Source organism: Piliocolobus tephrosceles, chromosome 7 (assembly GCF_002776525.5).
Source record: "Piliocolobus tephrosceles isolate RC106 chromosome 7, ASM277652v3, whole genome shotgun sequence".
Classification (NCBI taxonomy): domain Eukaryota; kingdom Metazoa; phylum Chordata; class Mammalia; order Primates; family Cercopithecidae; genus Piliocolobus; species Piliocolobus tephrosceles.
In genome coordinates, this window is record NC_045440.1 from 53,411,197 (window position 1) to 53,436,592 (window position 25,396).

General features: G+C 36.4%; 1 protein-coding gene across 4 annotated transcripts in view; it reads right to left on the minus strand.

Moving 5' to 3' along the window:
- The window catches only part of RB1CC1 (RB1 inducible coiled-coil 1), an 89,773-nt gene that overhangs the window by 21,902 nt on the left and 42,475 nt on the right, over positions 1–25,396 (minus strand). For all 4 annotated transcript variants that reach the window (XM_023184212.3, XM_023184215.2, XM_023184214.2 and 1 more), the window contains exons 8-15: positions 20,497–20,667; positions 13,317–13,501; positions 12,878–13,064; positions 12,709–12,790; positions 12,382–12,443; positions 10,655–10,758; positions 9,770–9,896; positions 7,780–9,680 (exon numbers count right to left, since the gene is read on the minus strand). In XM_023184212.3, the coding sequence (XP_023039980.1) occupies positions 7,780–9,680; positions 9,770–9,896; positions 10,655–10,758; positions 12,382–12,443; positions 12,709–12,790; positions 12,878–13,064; positions 13,317–13,501; positions 20,497–20,667 (2,819 nt within the window). The remainder of the gene's footprint in view (positions 1–7,779; positions 9,681–9,769; positions 9,897–10,654; positions 10,759–12,381; positions 12,444–12,708; positions 12,791–12,877; positions 13,065–13,316; positions 13,502–20,496; positions 20,668–25,396) is intronic.

Sequence of the window (25,396 nt, forward strand, 5' to 3'; positions counted from 1 at the left end):
CCTAATCTAATTATATGATAGAAATACACGATTTATAACAACAATCATAGAATAAAATTATTGGACTCTTTTTATTCACGCTTCCAAATTTACTGATAAAAATCCAATAACTTAAACTTGCTGCTCAGATAACCTTTCCTCCAAAGAGATAGCTTTAAACAGCCAAACGCAGAATATGCAGTTTGAAACATAATATCTCTATCAAAGTCTGAGACTCCTTATTTAGTTCCCAGAAAGGCTGGAATAGGAATCCCCTATTTCATAATATAATTAATTAAAGGACAGGATATATATTCCATAATATAATTAATTAAGATGAAGGATTTACTTTTAAAGTTTCTCCTTTGGGGCTGGAGAGGGGGATGTGCAAGTTTAAACTATTCCATGGCTGGAAAACTTACATACTACATAAATCAAAGTCTTACTAAGGAACAAAAACGGACTCAGAATACTAACAATGAAGTCCCTGGGATAAAAATAGGTATAGGCAGGGTTTACAAATAATCCTGTTTGGCCAGTGTCTTCCTTGAAGAAATCTCCACAATTCTAAGGTAAGCTCAAACTTTTAGGAGTAAAAAACAAGGCCAGGTTTTAAGGAGGAAATCAAGAGAGCACTGAGGTTGGAGAAGTGAAGGACAGATAGTGAACACTAAAGGTTATGAATTTCATTGCGAGTACCATATAAAGTCATTGAAAGGTTTGGTCTAGAGAATGATACGGTGTGAATCTAGGTTTTGAAAAGATTATTGTGAGAAAGGGTATTAGTAAGAAATGGGGCACAGTAAAGAAGCCTGAAGGAGAGCTTTCAACATGATAAAAGATCCTAGAATTGTATTACAAAAAGTGTGGTTCAAATTGTGCAAGTGAGGGAGGGGAGGTCATGCACAGCCAGTACTTATAATTTCTAGGTGTCCTGCATCTTTGGATTGCCTGGGGCACTCCATTTCAGGGCCAGTGCTGTGCTGGGATAATACAGGGACAAGAGGACACAGTTCCAGGTACACAAACAGATATAGATATCACTGACACTCTGTAAACACCATATCATCCCCAAAACCGGAATGAGAACACTAGCTGATTAGCATAGGGTATCTCATTTACTGACTCACAAAGTAAAAGCAAAAAATGGACAGGTTATGACGTGAAAAATAACCATTATCCTGTACTGAAGACAGGTTTCTTATGGCTGTATTAATCCGGCCAAAGTACATACTATGCCGTATTGTTTGAAGCTCCCATTAGAAAATGTTCCAAGTGACTATCTGCCACACAACTTTTATTGTACATTTACCCTAGGATCTGAAATGGCCCTGCTATCAGAGGAATTAACCCTAGCAATGAAAGGCTAACAGCTAAAATAGGTTTTGCATTTTAACTAGCATCATTGCCTTTCTTTGGAGAGCAAGAAGCTGTGTAGAGGGGAGGGAGGTCATGAAGAAAAGGTTACAGTGTATCACAGTTTAGTTAGAAAAATATAGTAGTCCCCCTTTACCCACAGGGAATGTTCCAAGACCCCCAGTGGATGCCTGAAACCGCAGATAGTAGCAAACCCTGTATTTTTTTCCAATATATGCACTGTGGTCCTAACATTTGCAGTTTGAGGTGTGATGGCAAAAAGAGAATGAATTGTCTCCTTCTGTACAGTTTCACAGATAGACTGGGTCTTACTGTAGATCTTTGCAGTCTCAGCATTTCTTTTTCTTACTAAATCAAGAACTTTCATCTTTTCACTTAAACGAAGCACTTCAAGGCTTCTTTTTGGCATACCCAAATTGTCAGCATCATTACTCTTGTGCTTTGGAGCCATTAAATAAAGGTTACTTGAACACAAGGACTGCCATACTGATAACCCAGATGGCTAACAAATGACTAATGTGTGGAGACTGCCCAGTGTGGATACACTGGACAAATCATGCTTCTCAAAACGGTATCCAATTTAAAACTCAGGAATTGTTTATTTCATTTAATACTTTCGAACCATGGCGTAAGTGAAACCATGAAGAGCGAAATCACATAAAATGAAACTAGAGAAGAGGGAATGACTGTATTTAATCTAACACTACCACAGAAACCTAAGAAATTCATCAATAAAGGTTGTCCACCTAAAAGAAACTTGCATAATCCTGTCTTTGCATTATCTGAATACTTTAAATAGGCCTGGACATTGAAACTCAAGGAAGCAGATACATTTGTTATCAGCTGGGAACTTTAATATCACGGAAACTTGAAAAAAAGCATCTCTAAAGGTTGACAGTTTTTCCCACCATTAAAATGTCAGTTCTAGCAAAGGACTGTATTATATCCAAATATTTCTATCAATTATAAAATTTACATTGAACATAAACTTGATTGTCTTGATGCTTGAACTCTTAACACTGACTAAATTAAAATGCAGTCTAGTAAACAGTTAGTTCACTGTTTTTTCAAAAAAAAAAAATTTTCTATCACTTGAACCCCTGAGGCAGAGGTGGCAGTAAGCCGAGATTGCGACACTGTACTCTAACCTTGGTGACAAGAGCGAGACTCCGTCTCAAAAATATAATAAACAAAATAAAAATCTCTTCTTTTGAAATTAGAATTACAAAATTAAAATGCTCCCACCCATACTCACTCAGATCCATATCACTACCTCCTGGGAGCAGGGCCATCAATCATGTAGTAGGGAGATTTCCCGACCCACAAAAACCACATACACACACGTTCTGCTCTCATTTCTTTGTACAAAGGTACAGGAGAAAGCTTTCTCCTACATTTTCAAAACTAATATAAACTATTAATAACTTTAAATTAAATAGAAGATATTCTGATCCTGCACTTCCTGAATCACAAGTATACCGAACAGTATTTACGTTTTGGCCATTTGTATTTCTTCTTTGATCTTGTCCTATCTCTGTCCATTTTTCTAACAGATTGTGCGCCTTTTTCTTATTGATTTACTGTGGGAGCTCTTGACATTACAGACATAGCTAATTTGCGTATTCATGTCTTACAAATGTTTCTCCTTGGCAGCTGGCCTCTCAATGTTGCTTCTGGCATATGTAGAACCTAGTGGTGAAAGGGAAATGTGCCGGACTGTGTCCTCACATAAGCATCATTCTTCTTCAAAGGTTTCCTCTGCATGACAGAGAAGCCAGGGATATTATCCAGAATTCCTTCCTCAGTAGGTTCTATGTTTGAGTTTGCCAGTGGAAGATACCCACACCTGACCTGGGATGCTGAAGTGAGAGACTCTGGAGGTGGTTGTAGCCAAACATGTGGGCAATGTGAGATTCTTAAGAAATTTCCAAGTAAACCACCTGTTTGGGGGTCTTGGTAGACAACTGATGAACGTCTTCAAAGAACTGTAGCAGTTTCCTAAGCCACCAACTTTGGTGGTTCAGATGACTTTCTATTACAGATCTCCTGGCCTTCACCAGATTACTATCCAGTCTCCCAGTTCTTCCAACATTCGTATAAACTCTAAATCTGATACTAATCTCTTTAATCCTGAAATATTTAAAAGTGGTTGTTTTATAAGCTCAATCCCGATACAAAAAAACGACTCTAGAGGAAAAAAAAAATCCCATAAAATATGGAAATCTGAGATTAATTCTCTGATCTGAAAGCAGTAATGACCTCACTGCCAGTGCAAAATAGAACACTGGAAGACCAGGGCAGTACATGGCAGAACAGCAGACACTTGTAGTTGTTTGAAAACCAGTGACGACTAAGGAGGGCAAGGCTTTGGGACATGTCCCAGCTGTGCCTCCAAATCTCACCAAACCTCCCTTCCTGGAAGCAACAGCCTTTTCTACCTTCTCTGAGGAAATCAGCGTACCTTCACTTGAGGTAGTCCTCTTCTCAATGAGATGATCCTTTTCAACAACATCTCCCACCATTACTTCCAGACCTGTTGCTACACTCAAAACTGCCAGATCTCTGGAGATTTAAAAGTCTAACAAAGGAGGAATTGCATAGCAATTACAGAATCTTTAATATATTTTGGCAGAAAAACGGAAAATAAGTATGGGAATGGATCTAATGAGAGTTACAAGAGGAGGGACAGACTTTGCTAAGTTGACTGCCTGGAAAGTAGACTTAAGAATAACCAACATTAAATGAAAATTAGATGGCAAAATGAGATACTCTAGACCAAGGGCAGGTAAATCCAATCCGCTGTTTTTTATAATTAAAGTCTTGTTGGAACACAGCCAAACTGTTCACTTCTATTGTCTCACTTCTGTCTTGCTAAAATGGTATAGCTGGGTAGTTTGGATAGAGACCATTTGGCCCACAAAACCTAAAATATTTACTATCCAGGCCTCTATAGAAAGTTTGCCAATTATTTCTTCAGGCTCATGATTCCCAAAGAGTGATCCACAGAAGCCTGGGGTTAACCAAACACATTCAGAGAACGAGTGAAGTCAGAACTGTTTTCACAGTAACACTAAAGTGATGTCGTTTTTCACCTTGTTAATATTGACACCGATGATAAAACCGCTGGCACCGGAACACACATTAAAGACATTAGCACCAAACTTTATGTGTAGTCATTTTATCTTTCACCACAAGGCACTCAAAGTGGGGAGGAAAAAGGGGAGGTTGTTTTTTCTTAGACTATTCTTGATATAGTAAAAATTACTAGTTCTAAAATATGTTAACAGTTGGAAGATCTGCATTAACTCAGTGAACTAGTGTTTTCCAAATGACCAACTCATGATGCCATAAAATCACGCATGAGTAAAAGATTCAAGTACAAGAGATGTACCAATAAATGTTAAGATTATGAGAAAATCCACTGATAGCTTCATATTCCACAATAAAAACTAATGTTCAGAAATTACCACTTGCTGAATTTTGATTTAGTAACAAAGGATATCGACAATCATCTGAAAAGGCTATTTAAATATTCCTTTCTTTTTCCAATTACATTCAGCATAAGGTTGGATTTTTTTTTCCATATACTTCAATCAAAACTTAAGAGATCTGCAAATATATAGAACAATGGTACTCTTCTAACTAGTTTTCATTTCAGACAAGTTTTTATTAAAAAGTCTTATGTATGGCCAGGCACGGTGGCTCATGCCTGTAATCCCAGCATTTTGGGAGGCCGAGGTGGGCGGATCACAAGGTCAGGAGATAAGACCATCCTGGCTAATATGGTGAAACCCCGTCTCTACTAAAAATACATAAAAATTAGCTGGGTGTGGTGTCACGCACCTATAGTCCCAGCTACTCGGGAGGCTGAGGCAGGAGAATCACTTGAACCCAGGAGGTTGCAGTGAGCTGAGACTGCACCACTGCACTCCAGCCTGGGCAACAGAGCGAGACTCTGTCTCAAAAAAAAAAAAAAGTCTTACATATGCCAACATGTAACAAGGTTATTTGAAAATGGCTAAGTTTCAATTTCTTGGTATTAATCTTTAGTACAGAAATATTGACATAATCCCTATAAACAAAATCAGTTTGGAGTCAATTTTTTGAGAGCATAAAAAGATACTGTGACAGAAGTTAGAGAGCCACTGTTCTTGTTTTTCACATATTTAAAAGACGGTAAACACACACATACAGATTATATTAATAAGTCTGTGTGTGACCTGCAAATGCTAAAATTTTTACTATCTGGACCTTTAAAAAACAAGCTTGCTGCCCAGGGATGGGGGCTCACATCTGTAATCCCAGCACTTTGGGAGGCGAGGCAGGTGGATCACCTGAGGTCAGGAGTTTGAGACCAGCCTGACGAATATGAAGAAACTCTGTCTCTATTAAAAATACAAAATTAGCCAGGCGTGGTGGTACACGCCTATAATCCCAGCTACTCGGGAGGCTGAGGCAGGAGAACTGCTTGAATTTGGGAGGTGGAGGTTGCAGTGAGCAGACATCATGCCACTGCACTCCAGCCTGAGCAACAAGAGCGCAACACTGTCTCAAAAACAAAACAAAGCCAAAACATAAACAAAAACAAGTTTGCTGACTCCTGATCTACAAGAAGGCATCCAAAGGCAGGTATACTGGAAGGGATTTATTACTTATACCCTCAGAGGGCCCAGAGAATACATTCTTTACCAAGGCTTTGCAAAATACACGCTTAAAAGGCTCTGTAGTGGTGCTCTGTAGAAAACGGAGAGCAGAGGGAGATGAGAACACTGAAATTCAATGAATTTATGGGAATGACAGGCTTCTGGAGTGGCAGAGGTCAATTAGTGACATTTCACCACCAGAAACATAATGCGGCTCTACCACAGGCAACAGAGCCAGAGCAGTAATTAGAAGGTTTTGACCCAGAGAAATCTGTGGTCGTGGTTGTCCATAGGCCCTAATATAATGAACCGGTTAAAGACCTATTAAAACTGTAAAAACAAAACAAAATAGAAAACTCTAAATCTAGTATGTAGAGGCTTAGCTTATCAAGAGAATTCTAACCTTCACCCAATTCCAAGATCTGAGTTAGTTATCAACTACAATGCCGAAGAGATCTACAGCCATTTTCCGGACTTCTGGGGGAATACTGAACACCGGCTCTGAGAGGACCGTAGTGACTGTGGTCCACCAGGAGGAGGAGATTATTGGTGCTCATGTGATAGAGTTTGGGCCCAATGGTTCCCTCATCGAGACAGGAACAAGTTGAATAACCCTTAATGGAAATGCCTGGGAGCAGAAGTGTTCTGAATTTCAGATTCTGGAATACTTGTGTTATATTTACCAGTTGAGTATATCAAATGTGAAAATCCAAAATCCAAAAGGCTCCAATGAGCATTTCCTTTAAGCATCATGTCAGGGCTCAAAAAGTTTCAGATCTTGGAGCATTTTGGATTTGGGATACTCATCCTTACAGACTGGCAGAATCCCCATGTTGCTTCCCTTACTCGTGGAACAAGGACTATTATGGTAGAAAAGGCCAAGTAAAATTCCTAAACTCTCACTTCACATGATACAGGGGAGGGAGGTTTCTATTATGTTCTTATTCAACATAAGTATGTGTCCTGTCCAGAAGACATGGAGACAAACAATGGATTTTAATGAAATTTTTCAGGTGGAGACTGTTTAAAAGTGATAAGGCAAGACACAGGTTGAAATATATATGTATTCACTTGGAGAATTAATGATAGAATGAATTGACATATTAATTATGTTCTAGAAACTGTTTATTGGGTCACAAAACCCCCTTCAAAGATTAAAAATAAAAATACTAAAAATCATCTTCTGTGATCAAAAGGCAGTAATATCAGACAGTAACAATAATAAAAATATAAAAACAACACCAATCCACAACCAAAGTATCAAATCTGCAATTTAAAAACATCTTTCAAACAGAGGAAATAACTGAAATTGTATTAAGAAAATAACAATAAGGAATATTCTACATCTTCCTATCTATGATTGAGCCTTTAGTAAACAATACGCAGAAGACAATTTTACAGTCTTTTATATACTAAACTTAAAGAGAATAAATATAAGTAATTTTCTACTGAAGAGTTTAGAAAAAAACTGCGAATAAAGAGAGAAACTTAGAAGGAAAAACAAAGAGCTCTTTAAAACATTTCAAACTTTCAACAAAACATTTCTCTGAAAATCCAAACTGCTGATTCATTTTTTAAGCCATTCATGGATTTAGTCTGTTATTTCTGTTTGCAAGAAACACTGACAAAGGGTAAAAGTTTTTACTTCATGAAAATACCCTAGTTGCTATATTTACCCAAGGTAAATGAGTAAATCAAGGTACTATGATTACACACACTTACAAAAACACGAATCACTGATATTTTAATTTTATAATTACAGACTAAACTGAATTCTTACCTTTTTGCTATTTGATTCTCAAGATGTTTTACTTTTTCTAATAACTGTTTCTCAACAACTTCTCTTTCCAATAGAAATTCTTTTAGGGCAGTCTGAATAGCTTCATCTTTTTCACAATTAAGCTTCTGAATTAACTGTTCTCTGTCTTGTTCCTGGCTGATGACCAATTTTTGCTTGTCTTTCTCAAGGTTCTGGATAATAGCTTCATATTTCTCTTCTTGTTGGGTGATTTTTTCATCTTTCTGTTTTTCAAGAGCACTCAATTCTGAGTTCAATTTACTCTGCAGTTCAATTATTTGTTCTTTCAGGGTTTTTTCTATTTCAAATGCTTGGTGATGCAAAGATGTTACTTTGTTTAATTCAGCTTTAAGTATACTAGATTCTTCTTCATGTCTACTAATTAACTCAGAAATACACTGATCTTTTTCAATTGTCATTAAAGTTCTTAGCTCTGCTAAGCCCACCTGATAATTTTCATTATTATCCTGAATCGTTTGGTTGAGTTTACTAATTTCTGTTCTCAAATCTTCTGTCTCCTGTTCAAGAAGAGATTTCAAGGTCTCCTTCTGCTGGGCTCTGCTTTCTTCCAGCAAAATTTTTATTTCATCAGTTTCTGCTTCCTTCAATGCAAGTTCAACCTCTAACTTGCATCTCATGTCTGACAAATCAGAAACCTTGAGTTTTAATTCCTGTAACTGTTGTTCTTTTTCCTGGATAACTGCAACATGAGATTCTTGTATTTGATTAATTATTTGTTGGTTTTCCTTTTTTAATTCCTCCAAAGAAACTCTGTGGTCTGTCATAACCTTCTCAAACTCTTGTATGTGCCTAACCTGAAGTGTATCCTCTAATTCCTTTAGATGACTTTGCTCCAAAGACTGAAGTTCTGCCCTCAATAACTGTAACTTCTCATCATTTTCAACATGGAGCTTTTTTAAGTCTTTTAACACTATTTCTCGCGACTGCTTCAGTTCTTTAATTTCACAATTTTGAGAGTGCATTATATTTTCCATTTCTAACAACTTCTGATCCTTTTTATTCTGCAGGCAGATTACAGCTTCTTTTTCATGTTTAACCAAAGCAAATTCATGATCTTTATTTTGTAAAACCCCCTCAAGGCATACTAACTGTCCCTTCAAATTTTTAATTTTGTTTTCATTCTCTTCAGTTTCCTTTATTAGTGCATCAAGTTTACCTTCATATTCATTTTTTAAAGACTGTAGTTCTTTTTGATGTTTTTCTTTTAGTGTTATTTCCAGAGAACATTTTACTTTTTCAATAATGTTTCTTATTTCTCCTGCTGTACATTTTAATGAATTTGAGAAGTCACACTGTTCTTTTTGTACAAATGTTCTAAAGTGGCAAAGATCTTCCTTAATGGTTTGTATACTGAAGTGAGAGTCTTGGGCAACAACTCTACATCTTTCTAACTGGACATTCAGAGAAGCATGATCTCCAAAATCCTCCTTACCACATACATTTGTATCCTGCATACGTCTACTGTCTATTGCATTGATAACTGATGAATAAAGTGATTCCACCATCATTTCTGGGCTTTGTGGATCACTTATAGGATTAGGAGATGACAGATTTTCTTCTATTACAAACTCATTCACAGCAGACATAAAATCTGATTCAGGACTTTCTGCTAATGAATCCAAGTCTAAAGAAACTTGGTGAATAGTCTGTTCTATGTTTGGATGGGGAATAGTTTCAAAATCAAACGTATGTGCATCAATGCTATCTGGAGATAATTCTTCTAAGGGACAAACTGCAGGACATAAGGGATCCTGAACAGTCAGTGGTGGAGGAGTTCTTGGTGAGGTAGTAGTTGTAATTCCTGCTGTACTTTCCATCCTTGGTGAAGAAGCAGACTGTGGGGATGTCTGACTCACAGATGCCTGGAAAACAGAAAGAAAGGCTCAAAGAGCTGCACCAACACAAACATTTTACACTAATGAAGAAAACTGTTTGAAAGAACTGAATTTGCCTTTTGTTCACTCAGTAGATCTGTAATGGTCTGTGACATTTCATCCAAACTTTGTGCTGCTTTTACCAAATTATGTAGAGCAAGTACATGCTGGTGTAGAGGTTCAAAGTCACAAAGTAAGGGAACCCTGAAACAGAATGCAATAAAATTAGACTTCTGATTTCTTAATGAAATAGCAGGTAACTGCTACCAAATATTTTGGTATGTCAAATAACAAGAGCCTTATCGTTTCTTTTAAAATTAATACCAGAAGTACTTTAAGAACTTTGTGTCATAATCAGTGAAGTAAAAACTTAGGGCCAAGCGTGGTGGATCGCACCTATAATTCCAGCACTTTGGGAGGCCTAGGCGGGCGGATCACGAGGTCAGGAGTTCGACACTGGCCTGGCCAACATGGTGAAACCGTATCTCTACTAAAAATACAAAAATTAGCAGGGCGTGGTGATGGGCTCCTGTAATCCCAGCTACTCGGGAGGCTGAGGCAGGAGAATTGATGGAACATGGGAGGTGAAGGTTGCAGTGAGCCAATATCGCGCCACTGCACTACAGCCCGGGCGAGCCTGTCTGAGACAGACAGAGTGAGACTCCGTCTCAAGAAAAAAATATATATATATAAAAAAAGTCAGAAATTTCCCAACAGCATGCAAAAAGTTTCTACTGGAAAAAAACAATTACATGTAAGGCATACCTTCCTTTACTTTACCTTCATTTTCGATCATTTTTTATTCCTCAGAAATTTCTCAAAGCAGTCACAGGAAAGACAGTCTATCATAAATATTTCTTATCTTGGCACCTCTTAAGATTACTGGTACTATCTGGCACAACTCCAGAATAATAAAAACATTTTAAGGTTATAAATTAGATTAAAATACTGATGACATTTACCTGAGGAATGGCTGAACTTCCGAAGGACAAAATGATTGCAGAAACTGTAAATCTTTTAATGAAATATCTGGAAGTTCACAGTCAAACTTTCGAGGCTTCTGAGTCTGTACCAAAAAATAAATTAATTAAAAAAATTTTTTTCAACCAAAAACAGAGGGCAAATTTATATGATTTCTTACTATAATTAAATTTACTATACCAAACAAACTAAAATGCTTTAAATGACTAAGAAACAAAAAAAGAAATATCATTCAATAAAGATATGGCATATTATTTTTCTGAGCCTTTAGTAAACTGTGACGTGAACTGCTAGTGATCAAGGGATGCGCTTGTTCCTCCCCTTCTCTGCGTTTAGCATCATTTTATGGGAATTACAGTATTCCTATATGTATGTGCATGTGTGTGTGTATATATATATGGTAAATATGTAAGTATATATATATATTTACCACGTTAAAGTCACTAATATGTTAAAATATACACATGTATTTTTTTTTTTTCCATGTAACACTTTCTTATTTGCTGTTCCCTTGACCTTTCCATTACATATTCCAGAAGACAAAGTTTTGGTCAATTTTAGCTTCTGTAAAAAATATTAACTGGTAAATCCTACCAATTCGTTATTTATAAAATTGCCAAGAGTTGCATTAAAAAAAACTTCAGTAGTTTTAAATCATTACTCAAGCAGATGTGGAGATGTCAAGATGTTCTTCATAAAAAAGAGTTCTCGGATAAATAAGTATGGGAATCGCTATGTCACCAATTCTTACATATTAAAAAACGCATACATTTAAAACACTAAGAAATCCTGCAGTACAGAAACATGTTTAACAGCTAAGCACAGCTGGGCGTCGTGGTTCACGCCTGTAACCTGAATAATTTGGGAGGCCAACGTGGGCAAAAACACTTGGGGACAGGAGTTTGAGATCAGCTGGCCAACATTGTGAAACCCTATCTCTACTAAAATACAAAAACTTAGCTGGATACGGTGGTGGGCACCTGTAGTCCCAGCTACTTGGGAGGCTGAGGCACAAGAATAGTTTGAACCCAGGAGGTAGAGGATGCAGTGCGACGAGATCGTGCCACTGCACTCTAGCCTGGACAACAGAATAAGACTCTGTCTCCAAAACAACAACAACACAGCTAAGCAGTACATCTGATGGCGGTAAAAGGCCCCATATTGCTTTGATCATGGAAACGCTTCTTCTTATGTAATAAAATTAACGACCCCAGATAACAATGGTTAAGAAATATGCCAAACTAATGTTTAATTTCAGTGAAGTCTAACTGAGGCTTTATTATTCTGATTTGTCAAAATATAAAGGGGGGTGGTGTGAAAATATAGAAGGGCAAGGATGAGGCAGAGGCTGTAAAGGAGGAGGGAGGGAGAAGAGCGGTGGAAGAAAGAGGAGGGAAGGGTGGAAAGAAAAAAAGGAAGAGACAAGAAAACAAAAAAAAAAACTAAGTGAATCTACTTCTACCAATCCTAACAGTGCAGTATAATGTATCTTCCTGTGTTATGAAGATTGTTTATAAAAATTATGAATGCAAATATCAATCTTTATGCTGACTTTTATCAAGCTTTATGCTGACTTTTAAAGTCAAAAACATTTTTATTTTTTTTAAACCACAACAATTTCTGCAAGTTTCTGATAAATGCCTCTACTTCTGGAAAAAAGGTTTTAAAACATATGGAATTTAGTCATGCTTAGAAAATAAATACATACACAAAAGGAAGGGGGCCAGGAGTCCAGTCCCCTAAACAGACGATTTCTTAAAAAAGACTTCCCTGTATAAAGAAATTAACAATATGGTTATTTTAGAGCTTTATTTAAGGCAAAAAATTATCTCTGGTTTTTGAAAAAGTAAACTAAAAGTTGACTGTATTTCAAGTTTAAAATTTAACAATGGATTCAATTCTATACACTTTAAAAGGAACATTTCCTAGATATCTATGGTTAACAGCATATACATCAAGTATGCTACAGAAAATGCAAGCTTATAAAAACTTTTTTCCTTTACAAAAGTAATTGAAATTATTAATGAACACTTACTAAATAATTTCCCAAAGGATTCCCTTTTTGATTTTTCTGCTTCATATAATCTCTTTCCATCTTTGACTAAAGCACCAGCCCACTAGAAGAGGAACGCTTATGTTAAACATAAATATACACCAATTCGTTAAACTTCAAATACATTTAAAATCGAATTCAACTTGCATACCTCCCTGTAGTGTTTTATGAACATTTTTCTTCTTACAACCTCAACAACAGCTAAGCAGTACATCTGAGGAACTGTACTAAGAGCTTCAACAATTTTGACTCTTTCTAACAGCTCTATCACGAGGCGGAGCAAAGCTTGCAACTTCTCTCCATCTTGATCAGCATGAAGCATTACAAAGCAACACCACCTAGAGAATAAAATCCATTATTTTCAAAATTCACAAAACTTTACTTAGTTACTTACTTAGTAAGTTTACTAACTTAGTTAAGCCAAAGAAGTCAAGATATATAAGCTCTACAAAAATAGTCTAATTCCAAAATTCATCAATAAGGTATTTCAATAAAATGGCAAGGGAAAAAATCACCCCATCATTTGGGAGAAATAAAGATAAACATCAACTCTAAACATCTTAAAACAGATATATAAATGAATCACTTACTTCAGTCTGACATGTAGGTTATTTGCTAGTTCTTGTTTGGCAGTGGTACACTTCTGTTTAATATCTAACAGTTTTCTATGATTTTGCAACATAATCATCAACTGATTCGCGTGACTCAGGCATAAATCAGGTAACACGGATGCATCCTTTAAATTTTCAGCTCTCTTCTGATTAGCTAAAAATCCCTTTGAGAAAAAAAGTGTTTCAAACGACATTAATTTTGTTTCATGAAAGGTATGGACATTCAGTTAAGTGGAAAATCTTTATGTTAAACACAACCCGTTCTGCGCCTTCTAACAATATTTTTAAATCCTCTATTTTTCTTGAATGTAGAAGATGCATAAATGGCACAAGACCTAGAATTTTTAAGAATCCTATGCTCATCTTTAATTTTTCAAACTAGAAGAAAATAAAGGCTGGAAAGATAAAGCCACTTAGTCAAGGACATACTTAGCAGTCGATGAGAACTAGAAGTTGTGTGTCTAGACTCCTATAGCACTATCGGTCAGTCACAGCACAAACAAAACAAGGTCACTGAAAAACAATGAGGGATTTAATCTAGCAAACATTATACAATAGTATATTAGACACTTTCCCAAAATACAAAAATAATAAAATGCCCTTATAATATTTATCGAAAACTCACTGCCCTCTCCAGTTATCTCTGGACTATATTTTGTTCCACTGATCTGTGCTCCCATCACCAGGACAATGACTGAATTGTGTGATTTTGCACACAGTTAATGCTTTATTATTTGATAGAAAAACCTTTTTTCTGTTTTTCTTAGCTGCCCTTACTCATTTGTTTTTGTAGGTAAACGGTGTATCTGTCAAGTAGGGATTGTTTAAGTTACTAATTAATTTTGATAGATTTGCCATAATCTTCCTTCATCTCTCTCAAGTATATTTAGTTTTCTTTATATATGGTCCAAAGATAACTTAATAAGGTTATTACTTCATACTTTATTGCTACCACAAAGCTTTTTCCTATGCTATATACTAAGTGGCTTATATGTAATAATGCTTTAGGTTTTGTACATCCATCTGATTGCTGTATTAATACTGTAAATAAATCATTACCCTTCTAGGAACTGAACTTTATGCCCAGCTAAAGGATAAGTGTGTCTTCCAATTTTCTGGTAGTTCTCTGTTTCATGTTTTCCTAAATATTACAATATTTAGACTTAAATGATGTATATTAAAGTCAAATTGGTTCAATATCTGAAAACAAGACAATTTTTATAGTAACTGTATGCTTTTTCCTTTCAAGATACTCTTTGGTTAACTGCAACTATACTTTTTCTATAATGTAATCTATTAAAAAACAATTTGCTACTTTTATCTCCTTTCACAAAGTCTGGTTTTCAATTACTTTTTATTGAATCCATGAAAAATATAGAATCAATCCCAAATCTAAATTCTAGACCATTAGTAAAGGATTTCCTGACACCAAAGCATGTAAGTACTGTATTGCTAAAAGAAGGAAAAAATACTGTTTTTCAATAAACTGAATTCCATATTTGCTCAACCATCCTCAATATAATCCAGACTAAATAGAAAAAATCCTCACAAATCATGTAGTACTAATTACTAATATTTCTACACACAAATAAGGTTTGACAGCTGCATGATAGCACTACAGTACTCACAATCCTGTTTCAGATGCATTCTGCCAACTTGGTTTGGGAAGAAAACTCCCTGATTTTCCTAATTTTGCTGATACCCCTCAAGGATACGAATGACTAGAGAATGAACATTCAGGGCTCCAGTGTTATACAGCTTCATAGGTTTGGTGAGTGAGGTTTTTTTTTGTTTTGTTTTTTGTTTTTTTGCCAAAACCATGTAGAAGGGTCTACAACAAATCCTCATAAATGTTGTGGTTTTAAGAAATTACCCCTTCAAAGGCATTTGAAATAGTCTGTATCTTATGAGATGTTCAGGCAATAAATAATAAATCCCTTTCCACAATTTCTTTTCCCTTTTAATTGGGAGTGGTTTTAAGTTTTAATTGCTTTGTAGCTAGAATGAATTATACTACGTTGTAAATGTGTTTAGCAAGATGTTAAATCAACTCCTAAAACTGGCTAATCTGAATTTATCTACTTTTCACCAACCACATTCTGAAGGAAGTACTGACAAACTATCTGCAACAGGGAAATACCATTGGCAGCAACAAAAGTAATTGATGAGACATCTGTAAATAAAAATTTTACACTAGCCAGAGGCTAGATAGAACTGTAACATTTCTCAAATTCAAAAAACACAAATCCAAATTCTCATTTTATTAAGTATTGATGTGTTCCTGTTATGTATGTATCAGGAATGTGTGGTAAGGCCTTGTAGATAGAGCAATGGAAGACAGACCAGTGTCCTGCCTCCTTGGAGCTTATAGTCTGGAAAGAGACTGTATTAAAAAGCATGTAATTAATAATTACAATTGCGGTACAGGATAAGTATAGCATACTAAGAGAAAATAAACCTGATGATGTGACCAAGACTTCAAGACTGGAAACGTCTGGCTGAGGAAGCGATGCTTCTGCTAAAACCTTGACTCTGTACATCCCTTGGCAGCCCAAATCATGACAATACAGGTGTGAAAAGTTGTCTCACTTACCATATACCTCCTAGCTTCAACTGGGTATCCCTTTCCTCTCATGAGCTCACTGAAAATAAGCTTACTAACTGAATCCTCTCATGCTCAGATTCACTCAGGCACACTCAACTGAAAACTGTCTACCTCGGGGTCTACATTTCTGCCTTACAATTTTGCTCCCAATATACAACCAGATAACATAGATGAATTCTAAATACACTTATTATGAATACTTAGGAGTATCAAAAAATATCCATTGGAGAACTTAAATAATCAAATATTTAATTGCCTCAAAATGTTTAAAAGGACCATACCACTCAGGTATCAAATAAAGAAAAGATATTTTATAAAAGTAAGAATATTATCTATAGTATTCATTTGGTGTTCTTTATATTCCATAAGCTACTATAGTTTAAAACAATAGCAAAATACTACAAATAAATTGGGGGGAATGAAGATGTTGAAACAGGATGCTCTATGAGCATAAGACAACAAAAACTAATTTTGTAATTTTCATTGGAACAGAAATTTTCACTCAATTTTACTTCAGTTTGGATTCAGGGAGGTTAAATGGTCAGATTTAGAAAGCAAACAAGAAAACCTCAAATACACAAATAATGCATTCTTCCATTTTGAGAAAATGATTTTTTTTTTTTTTTTTTTTTTTTGAGATGGAGTCTCGCTCTGTCGCCAGGGCTGGAGTGCAGTGGCCGGATCTCAGCTCACTGCAAGCTCCGCCTCCCGGGTTTACGCCATTCTCCTGCCTCAGCCTCCCGAGTAGCTGGGACTACAGGCACCAGCCACCTCGCCTGGCTAGCTTTTTGTATTTTTTTTAGTAGAGACGGGGTTTCACCGTGTTAGCCGGGAGGCTCTCGAACTCCTGACCTCGTGATCCGCCCGTCTCGGCCTCCCAAAGTGCTGGGATTACAGGCTTGAGCCACCACGCCCGGCCGAGAAAATAATATTATCACCCCAACTACATTCCCAGAAAAATACTCTTCCTTGTATGACAAAACTCCATTTGCTGAAACCAAGTAGACTTGCGGGCAATATCAGCAATAAATATCTTTATATATTATTAACAAATACAAAACCATCCAACGTACCTGTCTAATTGAATGTTCAAGTGATACAAAGCAGGAGGACTAACAGCAATATTTTAAAATATTGAGAGATTAAGGGGAGCAAAGAAAAAGCAGACAGAGAAAACTGGAGTGTCTAAGGTAAGAGAATTGAAAGCCCTGGTTTATTCAATCTGAAAAACAGTTATAAAGAAATCCATAGGATTTTATAGAATGATGGGTTCATAATATGAATAAATATAGGAATGAATTTGACTGCACCAAAATTTAAAGCTTCTGATTTTCAATCCATATAAATTATCAACAGAGACAGTATCTGTATAATGTATAATAGACAAAGAATTATCTAGATAATATATGAAAAATTCTAACAAAAACATGAAGAAGAAAATGTGGAGAATGACAATTCAGAGTAAATACACGGCAAACACTGATAACAGAGAAATTACTCTTCTCCTTACATACTGGAAGTGTTGACTGATTTTGCTTCTATGGTAGGCATTAGAACATTATTAATTGGCCAGGCGCGGTGGCTCAAGCCTGTAATCCCAGCACTTTGGGAGGCCGAGATGGGCGGATCACGAGGTCAGTAGATCGAGACCATCCTGGCTAACCCGGTGAAACCCCGTCTCTACTAAAAAACACAAAAACCTAGCCGGGCAAGGTGGTGGGCGCCTGTGGTCCCAGCTACATGGGAGGCTGAGGCAGGAGAATGGTGTAAACCCAGGAGGCGGAGCTTGCAGTGAGCTGAGATCCGGCCACTGCACTCCAGGCTGGGCGACAGAGCAAGACTCCGTCTCAAAAAAAAAAAAAAAAAAGAAAGAAAAAGAACATTATTAATTAATATTTAAAATGAACAAACACCTTAATCCAACAATCCCATTATTGGAGATTGTGCCTACAGAAATACTAGAACATGCATGTAAAAATGGGTATATTGAGATATTCAATGAATATTTCTAATATGGAAAAACTGAAATAAACTAAATAATCACCAAAAGAAGTACGGTTAAATAAATTTTGTTTGATTCATTCTATGGAAGTTAAAAAACAACAACACTACAGAAGAAGCAAAAGATCAGGAATGCAGAGTTCTGTCTCTTGTAATGGTAGTCTGTAATGTCGATCAAGCTCTCTGTGGCTTTAGGGATGGGAGATCTAGGAAGGCAGTGAAGAAGCCAGGCACCGTGAAAGGACTAGAATCCAGGAGAAGAACGAAACCGAGAGGAGAAGTTAGGTGACTAGGAATGCTTTGCTCTGAGGAATTCTGTTGATTCTTGAAGAGGAATCCAAAATTAAAAATAAGCAGTCAGCAGTCCTGACTTCCCTGAAGGGCTAGAAAATTGAAAATTGAAGACCAGAGCCAGCCAAGGGAAGGTACAATGGAACAGAATTTGTTTGCGTTCAGATCCCTAAAACCTATATCCTATGATTACGGGTAAACTAAAAGTAGAACGGCCACCCCAAGAACTAGAATACCAACTTCCAATCATCCAAATCTCTGAAACTGAACTAAAGTAATTTACAATGGTAACTGCCCAAAGTACATACCAAAAGCAAATATAAATTCTCTGCAGAAGAAAATGTTATCCTAGGCCTCATAATATTTCTTTGATTTTTCTTATTTGAAAAAAATCAGGTACATGAAAATGCAAGAATGTTAAGACTGAGAATTATAAGAAACACCACCAAATATATGCCTGGGCGCTGCGGCTCACACCTGTAATCCCAGCACTTTGGGAGGCCGAGGCAGGCGGATCACCTGAGTTCAAGACCAGCCTGACCAACATGGAAAAACCCTGTCTCTACTAAAAATACGAAAATTAGCTGAATGTAGTGGTGGGCACCTGTAATCCCAGCTATTTGGGAGGCTGGGGCAAGAGAATCGCTTGCATCCAGGAGGCAGAGGTTGCAGCGAGATGAGATAGTGCCACTGCACTCCAGGCTGGGCAACAAGAGTGAAACTTCCTCTCCAAAAAAAAAAAAAAAAAGAAAAAAAAGAAACACCACCAAATATAAACAGACATACAAGAACAGGCAACACAGTGAATAGATAAAGACTTAAATTGCTATATGCTTATTAATGTGATCAAAGAGATGATGAATGGCTAAGACTAAATATTTGGGGGTGGAAAATATGAAACTATATAAACAAAAGAACCAAACTGAAATTGTAGAGCTGAAAAATGAACAAAAATAAGAAATGAGCAAATGGTTAGCTAAGTGAGACACTAAAAAAGAGAAAAAGTTAAAATGTAGGTTCAAGGTAAATATCTAGAATGAAGCACAGATGGATAAAAAGACAGAAAATACAGGAAACAAGTGTAAATGAAACGGATATGGTGAAAGGTCTAACACGTCTAACTGGAATCACTGAAAGAGAAGGAAAAGCAAGCGAGGGAAAAGCAAGATCTGAAGAGAAACTGAATCAGATTTTTCCCAAATGGTGTAAGTCATTAAGCCACAGATTCAAGATGCACTACAAGCCCAAAGTAGGATAAATACAAAGAATGCCACATCTTGGCACCTCATACTAAAATTGCTAAAAATCAAACAAAAGGCAAAGAAAAGACCACAAATAAAATGCTAGCAACCCAGAATTTTATATGAACCAGGTAAAAATATCCTCCAGAAATCAAGGTGATTTAGAGATTTTCAAACGACAGAACTGAACATATCACTAAAAGGAAATACTAAAGGACATTCTAATTTACATCAGCCTTAACTATGACCTCAAGGAAGTATGTTTTACCTTAAGAAAAAAGGAAAAAAGTTAATATGGGGATGTAACTATTTATATGTTCCAATTAAAGAACACAATTAGAGGAAAAATACTGGCAAGAAAAATTAAACTAGAGAAATAGGTGTCAGAATCTGATTACAATATTCAACTATTCAGTTGAACCAAAACCAACTATGTGTGGTTTTGCCACAATACTTGTCATGGTGGGTGAAGGACAGGCAATCATGAATTTAAGAGAGGTGCTGGTTTGCTAAGAAACGTCCACGTTTACCACTCTTACTTAGCCATTCCACCACCTTCCTTTGGTTTAAAATCCACTTTTTCAACAGTTCTAGGATTATGGCATTAAATTAGATCTAAAACCTAGGTATTACTATTAGAAGTATTAGTAAATTCTTCAAGCTTTCATATTTTCCTTCTATTCTTAAAAAATTTCATTTCTTATCCTTTGTCCTACGGGGGGTGGGGGGGTAGTAGGAAGCATTCAAATTTTTAGCACAATAACGGATAGGATCATATGCTTTCAATATATCAAAAAATGTTCATTTCTGCCCCCAGCCTCAAGTAGCAGTTTCATGGTTTATCTACAGGAAACTCAACCATTAAGAACATGCCTTTCTGCTTTATTACAAGCAAACAATATATTACAAATATTCAAGGATAAAGTGAAAATATGGTACACACCAAATTGATATTGCACATACAACATGTGTACAGAAAAACTACAAATTTCTTTTCCTGAGAAAAATCTAAAATAGGTACCTGAGCAAGCTCTTTCTGTTCATTCACCAGTCGGCCACAGCTAGCAATCATCTGGTCCAGGGCGTAGAGACGATCTTCAAGCCCTTTAATGGCTTTCATATTCTGATTATCAAGTTTGGCAATAGTTTGACGGCATTCTGCTATAAATGGTCGAATAATCCTTGGATCAAGCTAAATGACAAGGAAACACATGTGAATACAATTTTCGGCAAATAGTTTAAAATGTATTTCATGCTATTCTGACATACAGCTTAAGAGAGAAAATAAGTGACAAAAGACATAAAAAAGCAAAAGCATGGGAACTCTATAAGTTATACTTTCATAAGAAGGTCAAGTACAGGATAAATATCATCCTAGACAACACTAAATTTACACTAGAATACATAATTAGGAATACAGTTTCAGGAATCACACATTTCAATCAGTGTTACAATTTAATCACTTCTCAATCTCTTTCAGAAAAAGGTATTTTCAATGTCAGCATAATATCATTAATTCTCTTATCAATGCAACTTCTCTTTAAAACATAAACTTCTTTGGCAAACTTATCTCCCTCCTGGAGACAGAGGATAAAACTTCTTTATTCTCAATCTCTATCTCCTCAACGAATCTGCCTGCTCAATTATGCTTTCTCACTCTTCCATCTCTGCTGTTCCCTGGCTTTAATTCTACACATTTGCTGAAATTCATAGAACCTATAAAATTTTCCAGTAATGCTCCTGGTCCCTTAAAAAAATATTTTACCTGGCTGCCTTTCCGTCAGCGTTTTCCATAAAAACCGCTCAGCCAAAAACTACCAATGACCTTGCTTCACTTGAGGCTCTTCAACAGTTAGCATGGCAGATAACCTTTTCCCAACCTTACAGGCTCTGGGAAGTTACTTCTACTGGTTCCTTCATAGCATCCTTTTCTGGCTCCTTTTGCTCTGTCTAATCTTTCTAAAATAGATGATTCAGAAGGATTTTGTCCTTAGCCCATTTTTACTGTTCTCAATATGATTTCAGCGTTAAGTATAACTTTTCTGGAGATAACTCCCAAGTCTACTTCAATCACTCATCAGTCTCACAAATTCTCAAGCTGTGTTTCTGTTTACCAATAACTACATGTGGGTATCAACCATGAAACCTTCTATTATTGACTTACTATGCTTGTTCCTAATAAACCCCTCAAATGACTTTCTTCTGCCCAAAGAAAATATCCAATAAATGTAGAATACAACAAAAGCTTCATTGATCTCATCAGAGAAAATCTCTGATTTCAGAGAAAATCTGGTGTCAGAGAAAATCAAGCCTCTCATCTTTTCAAGCTGAAATGTCTATCATTTCAAGATAAACTGTGTTTTTCTATCTCTGATCTTTGTTCACAATTCTTACACTGTTTAAGTCAACCTCTCCTTCTATTTAAAGATCCTAGTCAAATACTGCCTCCCTCATGCTGCCTTCTCTAATCTCTACAGTTGAAAAAAATTGATTAATGCAGAATCTTGTACACAGAGAACATACAAAAGCAATTAAAACTAAACTACTTTATTGTTACTATCAAAAATCCAGTGCAGTTAAATAAAAGGCTGCATGTCTACCACCACCAAAAAAATTAACAAAACCATTATTTCAGAATAGTCACCACTAGTTTTGTATAATGTTGTCTCAACTGAAACTTGTACATTTGTGAACATTTTCTCACTTTTCTCAATTTTGTGGTAACTGAGTCCAATGTGTATGTATTTCTACACCACAGTACTATGTAAATCAAAGTCTGGTTACAAATTATTAGAATGACAAAGATGAAAATTGGTTCAAATGTTCAACCTGGGCAAAATTACAATTACACATAAACTTAACATAGCAACAACTTGAAACAAACCAAAAACAAGGGCTCCTGAATACGACGTATCTGAACTTAATTAATTCATTGAAAGTATAACTGCACTGACAAACATAGGAGAGTATTTGATGATTCACTAAAAAGTTTGCATAACTTCCTAAAAAAAATTTTTTTTTGAGCCAGGTTCTGGCTCTGTTGCCCAAGATGGAGTGCAGTGGCATGATCACAGCTCATACTATAGGCTCCAGCGATCCTATGGCCTCAGCATCCCTAACTGCTGGGGCTACAGGCATGTGCCACCACAATCAGCTAATCTTTAAAACAATTTTTTGTAGACATGGGTCTCGCCCTGTTACCTAAGCTGGTCTCAAACTCCTGGGCTCAGGCAATACTCCCACCTTGGCCTCCCAAAATGCTAGGATTATAGGCATGAGTCACCGTCCCCAGCTGACTTCCTAAAATTTCACTGCACTTAATATTTTATTCCATTTGTCCACAGGTAATAAAAATCTTTGAAGAAATGTTTTAGATTACATATATTTAAATCACAGAATCTCATTAGTAATTATTTAGCCAGTTTTGAATAATTAACAGGCAGTGATACACTAATTTTTACTCTTGGGCTCTTTGGCATCTACAAAGGCTAAGATTATTTTTAACCGAGAAAAAAAATATAAAACAAAGTTTCTTACACTCTCTCTTAAGCCTCCCAACTTTAAACCCACTACCCTGCATAGATTCCTTAAAATCACAAGTTGTCTGAAAGAAATGCTAAAGCTCAATAAATTATGCTGGCATTAACCTGGACAGTTTAGAAATGTGCTAAATGCAGACGCTTCCAATTATTAATTGCCAGAAACACAAATCAGTGTGCCTTTTGTAGTATAATCTGAAACAGAACACTCAAGCGTAATCTTAAAACCAGGTCAGTGGCTCACACCTGTAATCCCAGCACTTTGGGAGGCTGAGCCAGGCCAATCACCTCAGGTCAGGAGTTCAAAGCCAGCCTGGCCAATATAGCCAAACCCTATCTCTACTAAAAAATACAAAAATTTGCCGGGCATGGTGGCAGGCGCCTGTAATCCCAGCTACCCGGTAGGTGAAGGTTGCAGTGAGCCGAGATCGTGCCACTGCACTCCAGCCTGGGTGACAGAGCGAGACTCCATCTCAAAAAACAAAACCAAAAAAAAAAAAAAAAAAAGTCTTTTTAGCAAGAATACAATAAAATCTAAAAATGTGAGCCTACAAAAATGCAGCAACAATTCTAATTTTTTTCTGATAAAGTGGGGGAAAAACAATAATTCACAAAACTAGCATCTCTTAATCCACAAAAATATAAAACTAGGAATCCCATGTTAAGTGACTTATGGATGACAGAGGTAGTAAATGAATGTCAATGCCCAGATTTGAGGCCCTGTGATTCCAAATCCTAATTTCCAAAATACCTGTGTCTCGACTAATTTCCCGAGAAAGACATTTTAATTTGGCAGTTGAAAATACATGTTACAAATACTGTTACAATTGGAATTATTCTGCAAAAATGATAAAGTGAATTTCCTTTTACGGATAAAAATCTTGGCATATGTTTTTATTACTTCATTGGCAAACAGCGCTACTGCAATCAGATATCAAGTAGGTTAGTTGTTTTGGACAACTGTTTAATAAAACGGGCGTAAAAAACCATCTTCAATCAGAGAGAAATCTCATACTTGGTTCATCTTCAGAAATGCCACTAGTGTTATCAAGAAAAAGTACAGTACTCCTGAGAGGAGAAAAATATTGATCTAATAAAAACATCAAGGCAAAGTGCCATTCATTATGCAATACATCACATTTACAGATCATGTATTTTGTAAAATATAAATAAAAAAAATATATAAATTTTTCCAAAATGGATTTTAATTGCTTTAGAATATATTTTTTTTATTTCAAACATTTATTTTAAATTCTGGCGTACACGTGCAGATGTGTAAATGTGTGCCATGGTGGTTTGCTGCAGAGATCATCCCAGCACCTAGGTAATAAGCCCAGCATCCAATAGCTACTCTTCTTGATAGAGCAAGTAACAAAAAAATCTAATGGGCATATGCAACTAGTGAGTACTACATTATAGGCACCATTTTAAAGTCATGTTAGCTAATTTTGAAACAAACAAGAATAACCAAATAAAAGTTTGTATTTTGCTTTTGTAATATAATGGTCATGTAAAATATCACAAAGACTTCAGATGTTGTTGCTATGCCTATTCAAAGCAGCAAAACCTCTAAAAAGAAAAAAGTGATTGCTTAGTAATAACACTATAGCTAACTCCTATTTTCTGAAGGTATAAATATTTCTGACATTTATTTATTCATTCATTCATTAGAGATGGAGTCTCACTATGTTGCCCAAGCTGGTCTTGAATTTCTTGCCTCATGTGATCCTCTCGCCTCAGCCTCCCAAGTCACTGGGATTACTGGTACAGGCCACTGTGCCTGGTTGACTTTTCATTAAGTCAGAGGATCACTGTTCCTTTCCTTTAGTCATACAAAGTGAAAAAAATCTACGACTCTGTGAGATTTCACACTAAACATGGAAATACAAAGCCGATTTCAGGTTCTCTTCATATATATAACTCTGTTCTGACATCTGGCACAGTTTAATTATAGAAAATATGACAGGCCAGGTGCAGTGGCTCATGCCTGTAATCTCAGCACTTTGGGAGGCTAAGGCAAGAGAACTGCTTGAGCCCAGGAGTTTTGAGACCAGGCTGAACAACATAGGAAGAAGACCCCGTCTGTGCAAACAATGAAAAAATTAGCTGGATGTGGTGGTGTGTGCCTGTGGTCCCAGCTACTCAGGAGGCTGAGGTGGGAGGGTTGCCTCAGCCTGGGAGGTAGAGGCAGCAGTGAGCTATAATCATGCCACTGTGCTCCAGCCTGGGCGACAGGGTGAGACCCTACCTCAAAAAACAAAACAAAACAAAATCTCAATTATTCTGATCACAATCACGTAAGTGATTATCTACAATCATAAATGGAATTTTCAGGCTACTACAATGTCAATAGTTTAAGCAAGAACACTAACTTTCATTCAT